Genomic DNA, 15679 nt, shown 5'->3' on the forward strand with positions numbered 1-15679 from the left:
ATATGCCTAGGAGTAGAATCCCTTGATCATATGGTAACTCTGTGTTTAACATTTTGAGACACTTACAAATTGTTTTCCAAGTTGACCACACCATTTTACATTCCCACCAGCCAAGAATGAGGCTTCCAGTTCTTCACATGCTGGCCAATACTTCTCCTGGTGTGTTCTTTTTATTTTAGCTACCATAGTGGGTGTGAAGTGGCATCTCAGTGTGTGTATGTGTATGTGTTTGTTTTAAGAAACTGATGTTTATGTTTCAACAACCTTATTTCCATTTTCCGTTTAAGAGCCTGCGGAAGAACAGCTTAAGACCACCCGGTGGTTGTTCCTACCCTTCAGTGACCTCAGGCTGGGCAGCAGAGAACTCGGGAGCTGAGCAGTCCATTCACCCTGAAATGCCTCCTGGGTCACAGCCTTTTCAGCAGCCGCCTGCTCTTCTTTCCCAGCCTCTTCAGGGTCTCCAAGTGTAGTGGGAGAGCAGGCATGACCTCCCACGGATGCTCATGGTAGATGGTCCCGCACATGCATAGAACTTCCTGTACCAGCATCTGCGATATCAGACCCACTGAGCCAGCCCCCTTGTTGTTGGATGGGATGGCAATGTTCACATGGCACAGAGGGGGCGTCTGTGTGACACAGAGGGATGGTAGACAGGTTAACATAAGATGCCCCTGTGACAGGCTGGTGGTCAGCCCTGGGATCACTAACCACCGGAAGTCTCAACTCCCAGAAGGATGCCTGGATCTGATTAGTGGAGGTCCCAGGTATGAGGCAGCCAGCAATAGGAGTCTCCCTGGTGGCAGCAGCAAACTTCAGCACAGCTTATTGGTCCGTCTTCCTGGACAATCTGACACTGACAGCAGGGTTTTCAGGGGGCAACAAGGGCACGCACGAGCCACCAGCAGAAGATTCCCGCATGTTCGTTTCAGAGTTCTGAGGCAGACGCCATCACTTTTTATTTTGTAGATGAGCTCTTCCATTTGGAAGCCAGCATTGGGGCCACCTAAGTGGGTTCCTGCTGCAAGGAATTTAAGGACAACCTCCTCCTTCATCTGCAGAACAGCAAGGGCTCCGGACATTGTGAAAGTTTCCCTTTCAGTTACAACAGGAACCCAGAAAAACACCTTGTGGGTAGCAGGGAAAGCTCATTGCGATTTTGAGCTGCGTTTCCCTGATGGCTAATGGTGAGAAGCATCTTTTCATCTGCTTCCTGGTCATGTGTACATCTTCTTTGGAGAAACGTGTATTCAAATCCTTTGTCCATTTAAAGCAAATGGGTTGTTTTTTGTTGTTGGCATGTAAGAGTTCTTTACATAATCTGGACACAAAGCCCTTATCAGATATATCACTTACACAGATTTTCTCCCATTCTGTGGGCTGTCTTTTCTGTGCCAAATGTTTTTGCGTGCCTTCTTCCAAGACCACCCCCGGGGAGGTAGGTGTTATCGATAGGGAAATGCAAGTTCAGAGAGGAGAAGATGGAATTTCAATCCAGTTTTTGCCTGACTGTAAAACTCATGCTCTCTCCTCTGCCCCAACCTGCTCACAAAGATGAATGAAGACGTGTTTCTGGCTTTGAGGAGTTCAGGCTGGCAGAGGTCTTAAAACAAGAACACAAACGAACGCACTCTAAAGCAGAGTTCCACTTGGCGCACAAATGCCAAGAGGGAAGTGTAGACCAAGTGCAGTGGGAGGTCAAGAGGGGAGAAAAAGTGAGCGCCCTGGCTTGGGAAATCATTCAGGAAGGTGGCATTTGAATCTTGAAAGATGGGCACAGTTTCCCTGCATAGATATGATGGGCTGAATAGAAGAGAGCATTTCCAAAGAAGAGCAGAAAATGAGGGTTGAGGGCATATACGGAGCTTTGATCCTAACTCTGCGATGGCTTGTTAAGATGGAGATCCTGGGACTGCCTTGGTTGGGTTGGAGGACTAGCTAAGCTGGAGGGTATCTGACACTTGCGATTGGAAGATCCCAAGGGGATGGGGAGTCCGTGGGATGCCTGGGATGGGGGTTCTTGGGGAGTCTTAGATGAGGATCTGGGGCCTGGCGGACCGGGATGCATTGGAAGGGACTGGGATGGAGGGCTTCCTTAGACTGCTTTAGGTGAGGACACCGGACCGTGGACGGTGGAGGGGAGCGGTTTCCGGCAGCCTGCGATGGGGCTGGCCCGGGTGCCTGGGGCGGGTCTCGCTTCGGACGCTGCTGGCTGTAGCAGGTGGGGCGCGCGGGGGCGGGCCGGGCGGGAGAGTGGGGGCAGGGGCGGGGGGCGGGCCGGCGGCCGGGGCGGTCCCGCGCGGCCGCGCTGCGCAGTGACTCCGCAGCGGGCGGAGCGCCGTGGGCCGCGTCCTCCTGAGCCGTGGCGGTGGCGGTGGCGGCAGCCTCAGCTCCTGCTCCCCGTGCCGTCGGACCACCCAGCGCTGTCTCCCGGGCCCCCCCGGGCCCCCGGGCCCTCGAGCCCGGTGCGCGCCCTCGCGTCCCGCCGGCCCCCTCCCCCGGCTGGGCCCGGGGGAGGGTGGCGCCGTGAGCGAGCAGGGACCGGGCTCTCCTGCCCCTTCCCCTGCCCCTGGGCCGCTAGGATGGAGGCGGGGTCGGGGCCCCCGGGCGGCCCGGGATCCGAGAGCCCCAATCGGGCGGTGGAGTACCTGCTGGAGCTGAACAACATCATCGAGAGCCAGCAGCAGCTGCTGGAGACCCAGAGACGGCGCATCGAGGAGCTGGAGGGCCAGCTGGACCAGCTCACCCAGGAGAACCGCGACCTGCGGGAGGAGAGCCAGCTGCACCGCGGGGAGCTGCACCGGGACCCCCACGGCGCGCGGGACAGCCCCGGCCGCGAGAGCCAGTACCAGAACCTGCGAGACACCCAGTTCCACCACCGCGAGCTGCGGGAGAGCCAGTTCCACCAGGCGGCCCGGGACGTGGGGTACCCGAACCGCGAAGGCGCCTACCAGAACCGGGAGGCGGTGTATCGGGACAAGGAGCGGGACGCCTCCTACCCGCTCCAGGACACTACTGGTTACTCAGCCCGAGAGCGCGACGCGGTCCAGTGCCACCTGCACCACGACAACCCGGCCCTGGGTCGCGAGCGGGGCGGGCGGGATGCCGGGCCGGCGCACCCGGGCCGCGACAAGGAAAGCGGCTATTCGGCGGCGGCGGTGGGCGTGGGGCCCCGGCCCCCTCGGGAGCGGGGCCAGCTGAGCCGTGGCGCCTCCAGGAGCTCCAGTCCCGGCACCGGCGGCGGCCACAGCACCAGTACCAGCACCAGCCCGGCCACAACCCTCCAGAGAAAGTAAGGAATGCGTGTTTGTACCCTCTGGCTCTTCCCCTCTAGTTCCCTCTCCAACTTGGCCAGCCGCTAAAGGAAGAACCCCGTGTCCGATTCCAGGGTCCCCCTCCCCTGCCCCAACCTGTTAGGAGAAGCCGGGTCCCCCCCCCACCCCCTCCTCCCGCCGCAGACGCCCCTTGTCTAGCCACCCGGCCCCGGGGTGAGCGCGGGCGGCTCCAGCAGTCATCTCCCCTCCACTTTTTCACTCCCCGCCCGGAGCCTGGCGAGAGGATGGCCCTCCACTTATTTATTTATTTTGGACGTGTTTATTGTCTGGGAAGGTGCCCACTCAGAGCCCCAAGGAAAAGAAAACCCCCCTCCTTTTTTCTTTCTTTTTTTTTTTTTTCTTCTTTTTTTTTTTCTGCCGATGTTGTTGTTTTGCCTGTTGGGGTCTCCCGTCCAGGTCCTGCCGTGCAGGCCTGCTGCCCCCCGCTCCTCTGGCAGCCTCGGGGGCCCCATCCTTTCCCAGGGAGGCAGGTGGGGAGCAGAATGGCTGCTGGAGGCTGAGACATCCATGCGAGGGGACCTGCCGCACAGCCTGGCCTGGGGAGCAAAGATGGAGGCCTGGCCGCTGGCTAGTTCCTCCGAGACCACCCCTTCTCCACCGCCAAGCAAAACACCACCCAGTTAAAGAGCACACACCGGGAAGACGAGTCTCCAGAGCTTCCCTCGGGCTGGATCAGTGCCAGCTTCTGTGCTGGGGTCTGCGTGCCTGCCTATCTGGGACACCTTGGCGTGATCTGTTGGGTTTGGTGGGACGTGGGCTGGGCCTCCTTCTTCCACGCAGAGACCACGGTAAGCTGGTCAGGCTAAATGTCAGGCTGCGAGTCAAGGGCATGAGGGCTTGCCTTCTCTTCTGCTCGATGGGAAAGAACACTGAGCTGGGAGTTTGGAGACCCGGGTTCCCCCTCCAGCGCTGCTGCAGATTGGCTTTGTGACCTTGACTGGGTACCTTCCTCTCTCTGCCCCTCGGGTCCTTTATACCTTGTTCAAAGGCCAGGTCTGCCTTGAATGCTCTTTAAGGGCCACTCCAGCTTCAATGTGATGGTTCTATGACTAATGCAGCCACACTACAGAGCAAGTCTGAAGTCCTCTAGCAAATGGACAGCCTTCCCCCCTCCTCTCACCGCTCAGCTGGTCCTACCATGTGCCACAACCAGTGGAGTGTCTCTCGGAGGCTGGGCTGGGGGTGGGGAAGCCTTCTGCCTCAGGAAATCTGCCGGGAGACAGCTCTCTGCAACTCCCCCGTGGTGAGGCAGCAGACTGGGGTGCTGGGTTGAGATGGCTGGGCCCCAGGAGCAGCAGCTGCAGCTCAGAGCTCCCGGCTGGGCTTCACTGCAGTGCACCCTCAGGCTCGGTTTTGGTGTGAACTGTCCCAGAGCAGAGTGGGGGCGAGGGACAGGAGCTCTCCTGCCCAGGCAGGGCTGCTGGGAGGCCACTCCTGGAGGACTGGCTGCATGCGTGCGGGGGAGGAAGGGTCTAGATCCACCAAGCACGGTCTTGGTCTTCTTTCAGGACAGGGCCAGGGTAGGGTGACTGCAGGGGTACCCTGGGCAGGCACTGTGTTCCTCAAGCCTGGCTGCGGACTTTTCTAGAGTGATCAGGCCCGTGACAGAGGGGGCAGCCTCATTATGTGTGGCTCCAGGGAGCAGAAACAGGAGCAGTGGGAACATTGGGGATAAATCAGGAAGAACTTCTCCACCTGGCTGGCTGGTGATGCAGTAGGCTGCCTCTAGGGGGGCGAAAGGGGGGGTGGGCGAAGGGGGGTCGAGGAGAGCTGGAGAAAGCACAATTCCTGAATCAGGTGTACAGCCCAATGAAAGGACCCGAGCCTCCCCCAGTTCCAGGATTCTCTGACGTTCAGAGTCTCCATCCTGCAGACGTGGGTTTGAAGCTCTTGGCTGGCTGGCAGCCCATTTGCTCTTGAGCTCGGTGCTTCTGCCGGCCACGCCAGCCAACCTCTTGATCCCTCCCAGTTCTCGTTGGATTTCCTGGCTTCGCATTTCCTACTGGATTCATAAAGGGGCTTGGAGAGTTCCTTGCATTTCTCCTAACCGCATATTAAATAGCGGCCCCTCCATGATTTCCTCTTCGGCTCCTCACAACAGGCAGTGAGCATTACTCACTCCATTTTAGAGATGAGGAAACCGAGGCTCCAAGATGAAGAGACCTTGCTCAAGGTTATGCTGCTAGTTCCTAATGGAGCCGGGACTAGAACCCAAGTCCACCTGTCTTGGACGCCTGTTATTCTTCCACTCCCCAAACCACAGGAATCTCTTGGCCTCCGGACGTGGCTGGGTTAGGAGCTGGGAGAGGCCAGGAGACCCTTAGGTATCTAGAGGATTTGAGTGGGATGAGTGAGGGAGTTGACAGGAGAGGGAAGAAGGCTGTGCCTCTCTCCTTTCCACTCTGCCTGCTGGCCAGGCGTCGGGAGGGCCTGTTGATGCAGTAGCCAATGCCGCCACCACAGCTGCTGCAAGCGACTCCCCTGCCAGGCCTGTTCTGGGTTTGCAGAGTGGGTGAGAAGGCTGCCGCTGGAAGCTGGGGCAGGCAGGGTGGGAGTTTAGCAGCAGAGGCTGCAGCATTGGGGGAGGATAGGTAGATGCTGGTACAGGCTGGGCGCTCCTGGTCCCCAGGCTCCCTCTGGTGGAGGAAGAGGGGAGAGAGGGGCCCGGGCCCAGCTTGGGCTTGTTGAGGCCCCCCCCCTCCGCCAAGGGACTTACTGAGTCCTCCCGGCCACCCTGTGCGTCCGTGTGTACAGTGCGCATTTTGTAGCTGAAGCACCTGGGGGCTCCGAGAAGTGAAAGTGACACAGCAGAAGTCACACTACCCATAGGACAGACTCCCCGATCCTGTGAACTTTCCCTCTACCGCAGTTGATAGCAGCTGTCCTGTCCACCCCCACCCATGTCATCCCCCCAGGATTCCCACATCCTCCCGCACTGTCTCTTCTGGACAAGTTCCCGGATGCCAGTATGCCTTCTGCTGTGCTCTGGGTGTGGCCTTTCTAGTACAGCAGGGAGCGACATGAGACCCGACCTCCTTCTGGCCACCGGTCCTCTGGACGGGAGGGCTTTGATTGTTTGTTTGTCTTTTAGTAGCTGCTGGGGTGCTACCAATGCTCAGATCGTTTTCCTTGAAATTGTCCTCCACCCCCCCACCCCCCCTCCAGATGACTAGAGGAGCTCCCTGCTTTCTTTGTTGATCTTGGCCTGGCTCCCCCTTGCAGGTCAGGCACCTGGATGATTTACAGACACGCTGGGCAGGGGGCCACTGCTGAGCTGCCCCAGGCTGAAGCCAGCTGTGTTCCCGATGCTGTGTGCAGGGGCCCAGCTCCGGCTTTTGCGGTAGGTGGTGGCGGGCTGAAGCTGGTGTGGGGGAACTCTTCATCCTCTGCCCCCACCCCCTGCCCACCCACAAGCTGGCCCACACTAGGGACAGCAGCCAGACGGCTGGCCTGGTGTTCTCGACAGCCCGAGCAACATCTGGTCTACCACGCAGCTGTCTCCCACAGGCCCTGGGGTGTCAGTGCGCTCCCCGTGCTGCCCACAGGGGCTGAGGGCACTTGGGAGGGCAGGAGCGAGCCCAGGGAGAGGCCCCAGGGAAGCCTGTCTCCTGTGGGGTCTCCCGGTGCTTTTCCCAGGGGGGGTCTTTCCTTTTTCTCGGGAGGGAAAACCATTTATCTTCCCCCTACTGTGTTGAGAGCATTATACTCGTGTGGGAGGAAATGATATTGTCAAGCTGAATGAGAATTAGAGGAATCTTCCTTCTCTGTCTAGATCTGGGACAAGAATGGGGTTGTTGTCATCCACAAACATTTCTTAGCTGCGTGCACACAGCAGGAGGGGCCCCCAGGCTGAGCCAACACCGGGATCTCTGCGCTTGAGAGCCCCCTCCCCCACCCCCAGCCAGCCAGACACACAGGGTTCCGGGCAGGCCCCCCATCACAGTGGTGCCCAGAACAAATACGCATAGCAAGGAAGGTGAGGAGTGGAGGGCGGGGGAGCTTTGAAGAGAGGGGTGTCTCCTGAGGGGGGTGGGAAGAAGACCAGGTGCAAGCTTGCCCTCCCCTGCCCTTTGATCTGTCCCACCCCTGCCTGCTGTGGCTTCTGAATTTGCCGGGAGCGTAGTAAAGGCCTGTAGCACAGAGAAGGGGCCATGCGTGTGCTGAGTGAGTCTCAGCCTTCTGCATGCCAGGCAGCACCCTATGTGGCTTTATGTAATAAGAGCTATCATCTTCTTCCTGCATGTACTGTGTGTGCCAAGAAGTATTTGTTCTCAGCCCTTTGCATGTATGAATTCATTCAGTCTTCAACCGAATCCTTTGATGTGGACATTGTTATTGAATCCATTTTACAGATGAGGAAACCAAGGCCCAGAAAAGTTGGGTAACTTACGCAGGGTCACTCAGTGAGTAAGGGAAAGAACTGAGAAGGAACTAGAAGGAGCCTTGGTGGTCGGGCTCCAGAGTTCATCGACGGTGTTCTTACCCATCAGGCAGTACTGCCTCTTCTCTCATTTGCACAGAGGGAGTCCCTGCCGGGTGGGTGTTAGTATTATCCTCCTTTTTCAGACAAGGTATCAAGGATCAGAGAGGTGTGGTTCCATGCCTGCATGGAGGTTACACAACTGCATGAAGCCCGGAACCGTCTGACCCCTGAGCCTGTGGAACATCTTTGCCTCCTGCAGGCGGGCGGGGTGTAAAGCCATCACACTAGCTGCGGCTCCTGGGACCACTGCCCCAGTCAGGCTCCCTCTCCTGGATAGCCTCGTGCTTTTTGCCATAGTCTCCTAACAGATACCCCTCCTGCTCTTGCTTCGCCAAGCCTCTGATGAAGTGCAGCCAGGCCAACCTTTCTACAGGGCTCCAGCGGTTTCACTTTCTCTTCTGCCTGCAGGGGAATGTTCAAACTCTTCTGTCGGCCGCACACGGTCCTCTTTGGATGTGCCTGCAACTCTCTTCTCATCTTTTTACAGTGCCCTTCGCACAGACCGCACTCCAGCCAGACAGGCCCGTGTGCCCCTTTGTGAGCCCCCACTCGGCCAACCGCTAGCCCCTGGGTCTTGGCTCATGCTGTTCCCTTCTCCTGGGCTGCTCCATCCAGTTCCCAGGCTCGGTTCTGCTGTCATCTCTCCCATGTTTGTTCACTGGTCCCTCCCGGTGTTTGGTCTATCCGTGACCCTTGACATGAGCACTTTGCCCCATTTTATACGTTGATAGTTATTTGTTTACATCTTGTGTCCTCTCTACTAGATTGAGAGTCCCTGCAGATTGTGATTTAACTGACATTTATTGAGTGCATGTTGTATCTAAGTGAGGTGCTCTGGGCATGAGTGAAGGAGCTAGAGGCCTGGGAACAGATAGCACAGCACATAGTAGCTGCTCAATAAATGTTGAGTAAACAAATGAATGGCAGATTAAGTCTTGGTGCACTAATGGCCACAGGTGCCTATGTTTTTCTTCATCCCAGGACTTCTATAGAAAAAGATGACTCAATTCAGAATTCTCTTGGCTTCTGGGTGGCTTTTTCCTCATGCTTCCTGAAGCTGTTTGACCTCTGATCTCTGTCCCCCTCATACTCACCAGTCTCCCAGTTCATAGAATGTCAGGGTAACAGAATCAGGCAGGACTTTGGAGACGTTTGGGCACATCTGCCCATGGTTACCTCTTCATCACATGCTATGGCCATGTCATGCCATGGTCTTGACCCTCAATCCAAGGTATTCTGTTCTGAAAGGACCAAAGAAGCTTCATAGGACCCCATGTGCAGTCCTCCATAAAATTTTTATTGGGCTCAGATCCTGGGCCAGGCACAGTGTCTTGGAGTCAGAATAAGACTCAGCCCCTCTGGCTCATTTCCTGGAAGAAGAATAAATACTGGTCACAGGGGAGAAATGATGAATAAATGACTTATTTCTTCTTTTGAGATATGATCATTTGCTAGTCACTCTCACTTCATAGTGGCCTTAGGTCTCTCTCCAAGCACCCATGTGAAAAGCCCATTCTCACGCACTTAGGAACTGAAACTGTCTGGCAACTTAGCATTCGGATCAAGTGTGGTGCTGGGAAGGAGGACTTTGTGTGATTCTAGGCACTTCACATCACTTTCAGGGCCTCTGTTTTCTCAAGTAGGAAGCAGGGATAAAACTGTGTTTTTGACATGTAAGGTTAATGTTACCCCCTACAAAAAAATGTATCTGAAAATGTCCTGGCTGTCTAGCACACCCAGCAAGCTCCTGATCAGGATAGAAAGCTGAGGAACAAGGATGGAAGATAATATGTGAGGTTGCCCTGCCCCCTAGAGGTGGAGCGTAGCAATCAAAACAACCTAGCCAAGATCGACGTCGCATTACAGCCTTTTCAAAACAAAGATGACAAGCCGGAGGTACGCTGCTGACAGGGTGATTCCTCTGACATTTTAGGAGGAAATCTATCACACTTACCACCAGATATGTGCCATTTCAAATGCACTTATTTGTAGCTATGTGATTTTTCTGCCTTTTTTCCCCCCCAGAGATAATATCATTGCATCTCTAGGCCTTGTGATTTCCTACAGGATTCCAGAATGCAGCGAACTGCCTTCACTTGAATGAAACCAGTATTTTTCTCTATATAACCACATTAGAATTGTTGTCATTATGTCAGTAATAAAAAGCATCTAATTTCTCCCTCCCCCCAAATTTTCTTATAAAACTGAAAGGCATCTCACACAACTGTACACATCTGATAGGCGAGCCAACTCATAAATAGCCCATCTTATGGTGTTTGTTGTGAGAATTAAATAGGATGACGCTTATGAAGTGTTCAGCACATAGTGCGCGTTTACTCTCTGCAAACACATACTATGTGTTTGCAAAAGGGAGGTCTGGGCATGTTTATTATTAACTAGAGGCCCGGTGCACAAAATTCGTGCACAGGGTGGGTGTCTCCCTCAGCCCAGCTTGCACCCTCTCCAGTCTGGGACCCCTCGAGGGATGTCCTGTGATGAACATTATACAGTTCCTGGCTTCAGGGTGCTCACAGTTGGATGGAGAGGATGGCCATGGAAACATGATTGCAATGGGGTGTTCTGTGTGCTATGCCACAGGGGAGCTGGAGGGCATGGGTATCCAAAGGAGGAACATCTATCCTGACTGTCAGGGAGGGTTTCCCAGAGGAGGTGATGTCTGTACTGAGGCTCAGAGGATGAGTAGGAGTTAGCTAGGTGAAGAAGGATGGCATGTGGGTTGGTGGGAATTGGCAAAAGGGAGGTTAAGGCAGAGGAAACAGCATGAGCGAAAGTAGAGAAGCAGCAGGGTATAGGGAGGGGATAGGTCCTTTTTAAAAAAATCCTTATCCGATGATATTTTTTCCATTGATCTTTTTGAGAGAGAGTGGAAGGGATAGAGGAGGGGGAGAGAGAGAGAGAAACATCGATGTGAGAGAGACACAGACACATCATCTGGTTGCCTCCCGCAAGCACCCCAACCGGGACCTGGGATCAAACCTGCAATTGAGGTACGTGTCCTTGACTGGGAATCAAACCCACAACCTTTTGGTCCACGGGTCAGTGCTCTAACCCACTGAGCAACCTAGTCATGGTGGGAAAAGTAGTTTTATCAAGTTAGTACAAACTGGAGCACAAACAGGGAGGCAGGGAGCATCTGGAGAAGACTCTGAAGAGTCAGCCAGCCTAGATCATGGGGACACTTGAATAGCAGGGTCAGGAGTTTTATCATATTGAAAATTGAGAACCAACGTAGGGTTTTAAGCTGAGGGAAGAGGTGTGCATTGTAGAGTATGGGTGACCTGTTGAGAGCATGTTTTGGAGAGATCCCACTAGAGGGCAGTTTGGAAGATAGTTTGGAGGCATCCAGTGAGGAGGCTCATGTGACAGTCTAGGTCAGGGGTCCTCAAACTTTTTAAACAGGGGGCCAGTTCACTGTCCCTCAGACCGTTGGAGGGCCGGACTATAGTTTTTTTAAAAAAACTATGAACAAATTCCTATGCACACTGCACATATCTTATTTTGAAGTAAAAAAACAAAATGGCAAAAACACCCGCATGTGGCCCGCAGGCCATAGTTTGAGGACACCTGGTCTAGGTGAGAGATGATAAGGTCTGAGCTTGGGCAGTGAGAGTAGAGGTCATCTATTGGGGGGAATAGGTAGTGACAACACAATGACAAGTGCTGTGACAGAGGGGAATACAGCCTACTGCGGGAGCTCAGAGGAGCAGCAGCCGTTCATGCCCAGAAGGGTTTTTATAATACCAGCATAAGCCCGGTTGGTGTGGCTCAGTGGTATGAACCAGATCACAGTTCGATTCCCGGCGAGGGCATCTGCCCAGGTTGTGGGCTTGATCCCCCAGTGTGGGGGGGGGGTGCAGGAGGCAGCTGATCAATAATTCTCTCTCATCATGGATGTTTCTATCTCTCTCTCCCTCTCCCTTCCTCTCTGAAATCAATACATTTAAAAAAATAAAAATAAATAATACCAGCGTAAGAGTCTAGAAACTTGGAGCTGGGAGGGCCCTTAAAAATCATCCAGTCTAGACTGTTCAGTTTATAGAGAAGACTGAGGCCCAGAGAGAGAACAGACTTGTAAAGGGCCACTCAACGTGTAGGCAGAGGAGCTCTGATTAGAAGAGCCACTCTCACATGAATGCCAGTGATCAAAGCATCGTTCCTTAAACGAACGCTTTTATGCCTTGAAATCTTATGGAGGTTGCAGGGATCATTACCTTTGTGTTGTACAGATGAGAAATCCGGGGCTCAAGGCGGCTGGGTGACTTGTGGGGGAGGAAGCGATGAAGAGGAGGCATCACCGAAATAAAGGCTCTCTTGCTTCCACGGCAGACAAAGCTCTCTGGTCGGGTTCAGCCCTCAGACATCAGATCTGCTGGATTCATGAGGAAACTATGGTCTTATTTCTTCAACTCAGGCCCGGCCTTCTTTCTGCTGCTCTCTGCCGGAGAGGTCCTCACTTAATGTAATGGAGGCCGCTCAGAAGCAGTTTCTGGCCCGACAGCCAGGCCTGTCATCCTGCTTGGGGCCCCATGGTATGATACGTACAGAATGAGCTTTGGAGACAGACAGACCTAAGTTTGAATCTAGGCCCTGCCCAGATCCACTGGATGACCTCAGCTAGGTCATTGTGCCTTTTCTGAGCCTTAGTTTCCTCATTTGTAAAATGGGACAGCAATGCCCAATTCTCAGGATTACCCAAGATCCTTGAAGGGTACTCCCTGGTACTTCGGATGCTCAATAAAGAATCATTTCTGGGGGAAGAAAACCAGTGAAATAATCCTTGATTGTGCCAAAGCGTATGCTCTTATACCTCATTTCGTAATCATGATATTGCCAGGGATTCTTCAGTTTTATTTTTTTTAATCCTCACCTGAGGATATATCTTTATTGATTTTAAAGAGAGAGGAAGGGGGAGAGAGAGAGAGAAACATAAATGTGAGAGAGAGTAATTGATCCATGTCCTCCCGTATACACCCCAACCAAGGATTGAACCTGAAACCTAGGTATGTGTCCTGACCAGGGCTTGAACCCACAACTTTTTGGTGTATGGGATGATGCTCCAACCAACTGAGCTATCCGGCCAGGGCGGATTCTTCATTTTTTATAGGAGATAACTCATCCAAATATTTAAATAGATGAGACAAAGTTGAAACAAAACAAAACAAAACAGTCATTTCCTGCTCCTTCATGAAATCTCCCATGGACAACGAATTGAAGAATTCAGTGCTCAGCAAAGATTTGCTTCTCCTGAAAACTGGTATATTTCCTCCCTTCCTAATATGAGGCTGTCATGGCTCACTGTATCTTGCTTTCTGCATCAGCTGCTGGTTAATTTGAAGAACAACTCTAGGGTGTTTGTTGATCTCCTTTTCTACGTTCTTATTTTCTAGTTCAATTTTTATCCTTTTCTTATCTGTGTTATTGGAGTAAGCCACCTCAAATCCTTTGTGACTCAGGCGGGTATAAATAACTAATGGGTGTAAATAGTTGAATGAATGGAAGGCAGGAGAGGCTGGACTGGCCATGGTAGGGTTGGAAGAGGACCAGAGGGTGGTGCAGGCTGGGGCAGCTGAGAGGCTGCATCTGCATGGATGACTATGGTCCTGTGAGGAGGTGAAGGGTTAGTTAGGGAGGAATCAGTCCTTCACTCGCCTGCCTTTTTACTGCTCTCAAAAGAAGCATGGATTGGAGAACAGGTTCTCATGTCACCTCTCCCCGGAATCATCAACCTCCCACTTAAATATGTACCATGTGGAAGACTGAGGTCCAAAGAAAGAGGAGGGACTTGTTTTTTTTTTTTTTTAAATTAGCCCGGCCGGTGTGGCTCAGTGGTTGAGCGTCCACCCAGGAACCAGGAAGTCACCGTTCAATTCCCAGTCAGACCACATGCCCGGGTTGCGGGCTCAATCCCCAGTGTGGGGCGTGCAGGAGGCAGACAATCAATGATTTTCTCTCATCATTGATGTTTCTATCTCTCCCTCTCCCTTCCTCTCTGAAATCAATAAAAATATATTTTAAAAATATGTATTTCTTAAAAAAATAAATAGCCCTAGCCAGTTTGGCTCAGTGGATAGAGCATCAGCCTGTGGCCTGAAGTGTCCCAGGTTCGATTCCAGTCAAAGGCACATGCCCAGGTTGTGGGCTCGAGCCCTAGTGGGGGGCGTGCAGGAGGCAGCTGATCAATGATTCCCTCTCATCATTGATGTTTCTGTCTCTCTTTCCCTCTCCCTTCCTCTCTGAAATCAATAAAAATACATTTTAAAAATAAATAAGTAAACAAAATTAAGTCAAAGCAGTACATTTACACAATTTTAAAAGGCAAATAGTTCACAAGGACATATATAGTAAAAAGCCAGTGTCTCATGCCTCCACGTCTCAGCCCCAGCAGGAGCACTTTTACCATTTAGGATTTCTGGTGGTAACTTCATATCTCTAAATAACATGCCCCGATGGTTATTTCTTCATTCATCAACTTTAAACATGATCTATTGACTTCATCCTAGTATGACAAATGAGAATTTAACTTATTTGTAACACTTGGCTCTTTCTCGTCCCCCTCCTAAATTGTGATAATATTACTATTTCAGTTCCTCTGGTTAGTTACCTTTATAACTTTATTGATACTATTTTAAAATGTGATTTCTTATTCCATCAATTTTCCAGTGTATCTTGACCACTCCGTTGGTAAGACATGGTTACTACTGCCCCATCCTTCCTTCCATCTCTTCTCTGCCCTTTTCCTCCCACTTTTCTGTGTTCAGTCATTGTGTTTTGTTAATCCTCACCCGAGGATATTATTTTTTCCCCCATTGATTTCTAGAGAGAGGGGAAGGGAGGGGGAGAGACAGGGACAGAGAAAGAAACATCAATGTGAGAGAAACACATCGATTGGTTGCCTCATGCAGAGGCCCTGACCAGGGCCGGGGATCAAGCCTGCAACCTAGGTACATGCCCTTGACCGGAATCAAACCTGCCACCCTTCAGGTTTGACCTAGCTGACGCTCTAACCACTTAGCAAAACCAGCCAGGCCTATGTTCAGTAGTTTTGCATCCAGTGAGGCTGGTTATATTTGCATTCCATTCGCATTCCATTCTGTAACAATAATTAGGTTTCCAGTGCTTTATCGAGACAAATTGGCTTTAAAAGCTGACCACCGACACACTGTGTTTATGTGATGATGACTATGTCAATAGTACTCATTGCAGGACCAAATAGTGTACAGTAATTGCACATCACTTCCCACAGATCCCTGTCACAACCTCTGTACTCCCGGGAAAATGTTTCTAGCTTCAAGAGCAAATGAATTTTCCTTTTTTATGCTCTATGAATTGCTCACAATCATGCCACTTTTTCTTTTTTTTTCCCCCTATTTGGACCAGAACTTTCTTTCTGCCTCCCTCCTTCCCTCCCTTCCTTCCTTCCTTCTTATCTATTTGCTTGGTTGTTTACTGTTGTGTGGAGTTCTTGAACCCATAAGATGATCATAACACATCTTCTGGGGACATTTTACTTGGAGATTTTTAGGAGAGGGTTTTTTGGTAACTTCATAATGAAATATGCATATAGAAAAGCGCTCAGATCACAAATGAATAGTTTGGTCAGCTTTTACAAGCCAAACATTCCTTATGTAACCAGCACTCAGCTCAAGGTCTGTTTGTCATTCACCCCACCTGGTACTCAGCAAGCCCTTGCCATTTGATGCACTCTTTTTTTCTTACATAATTTCTTGAATAGTTTCCTCCCCCTCGTTTTCTCTTTCTCTTTCTGGAATGCCTGTTAGTTGGATGTTGAGCTTCCTGGATGGATCCTCCAGGCCACTCATCTTTTCTCTCATCTTTTCCATTT

General features: G+C 52.1%; 1 protein-coding gene and 1 pseudogene across 5 annotated transcripts in view; one reads left to right on the plus strand and one right to left on the minus strand.

The window, feature by feature from the left end:
• Nucleotides 1-328: 328 nt before the first annotated feature.
• LOC307095451 (small ribosomal subunit protein uS2B-like) lies at nucleotides 329-1079 on the minus strand (annotated as a pseudogene). The gene has a single exon. The product of its transcript is annotated as a small ribosomal subunit protein uS2B-like (transcript).
• A 1292-nt stretch (nucleotides 1080-2371) lies between these two features.
• IQSEC2 (IQ motif and Sec7 domain ArfGEF 2) overlaps nucleotides 2372-15679 on the plus strand; it is an 84980-nt gene continuing 71672 nt past the window's right edge. For all 4 annotated transcript variants that reach the window (XM_079764835.1, XM_079764829.1, XM_079764833.1 and 1 more), the window contains exon 1: nucleotides 2372-3289. In XM_079764835.1, coding sequence (XP_079620961.1) covers nucleotides 2580-3289 — 710 coding nt within the window. In that variant the 5' untranslated portion in view covers nucleotides 2372-2579. The remainder of the gene's footprint in view (nucleotides 3290-15679) is intronic.

This window comes from Cnephaeus nilssonii, assembly GCF_951640355.1.
Source record: "Cnephaeus nilssonii genome assembly, chromosome: X".
Classification (NCBI taxonomy): domain Eukaryota; kingdom Metazoa; phylum Chordata; class Mammalia; order Chiroptera; family Vespertilionidae; genus Cnephaeus; species Cnephaeus nilssonii.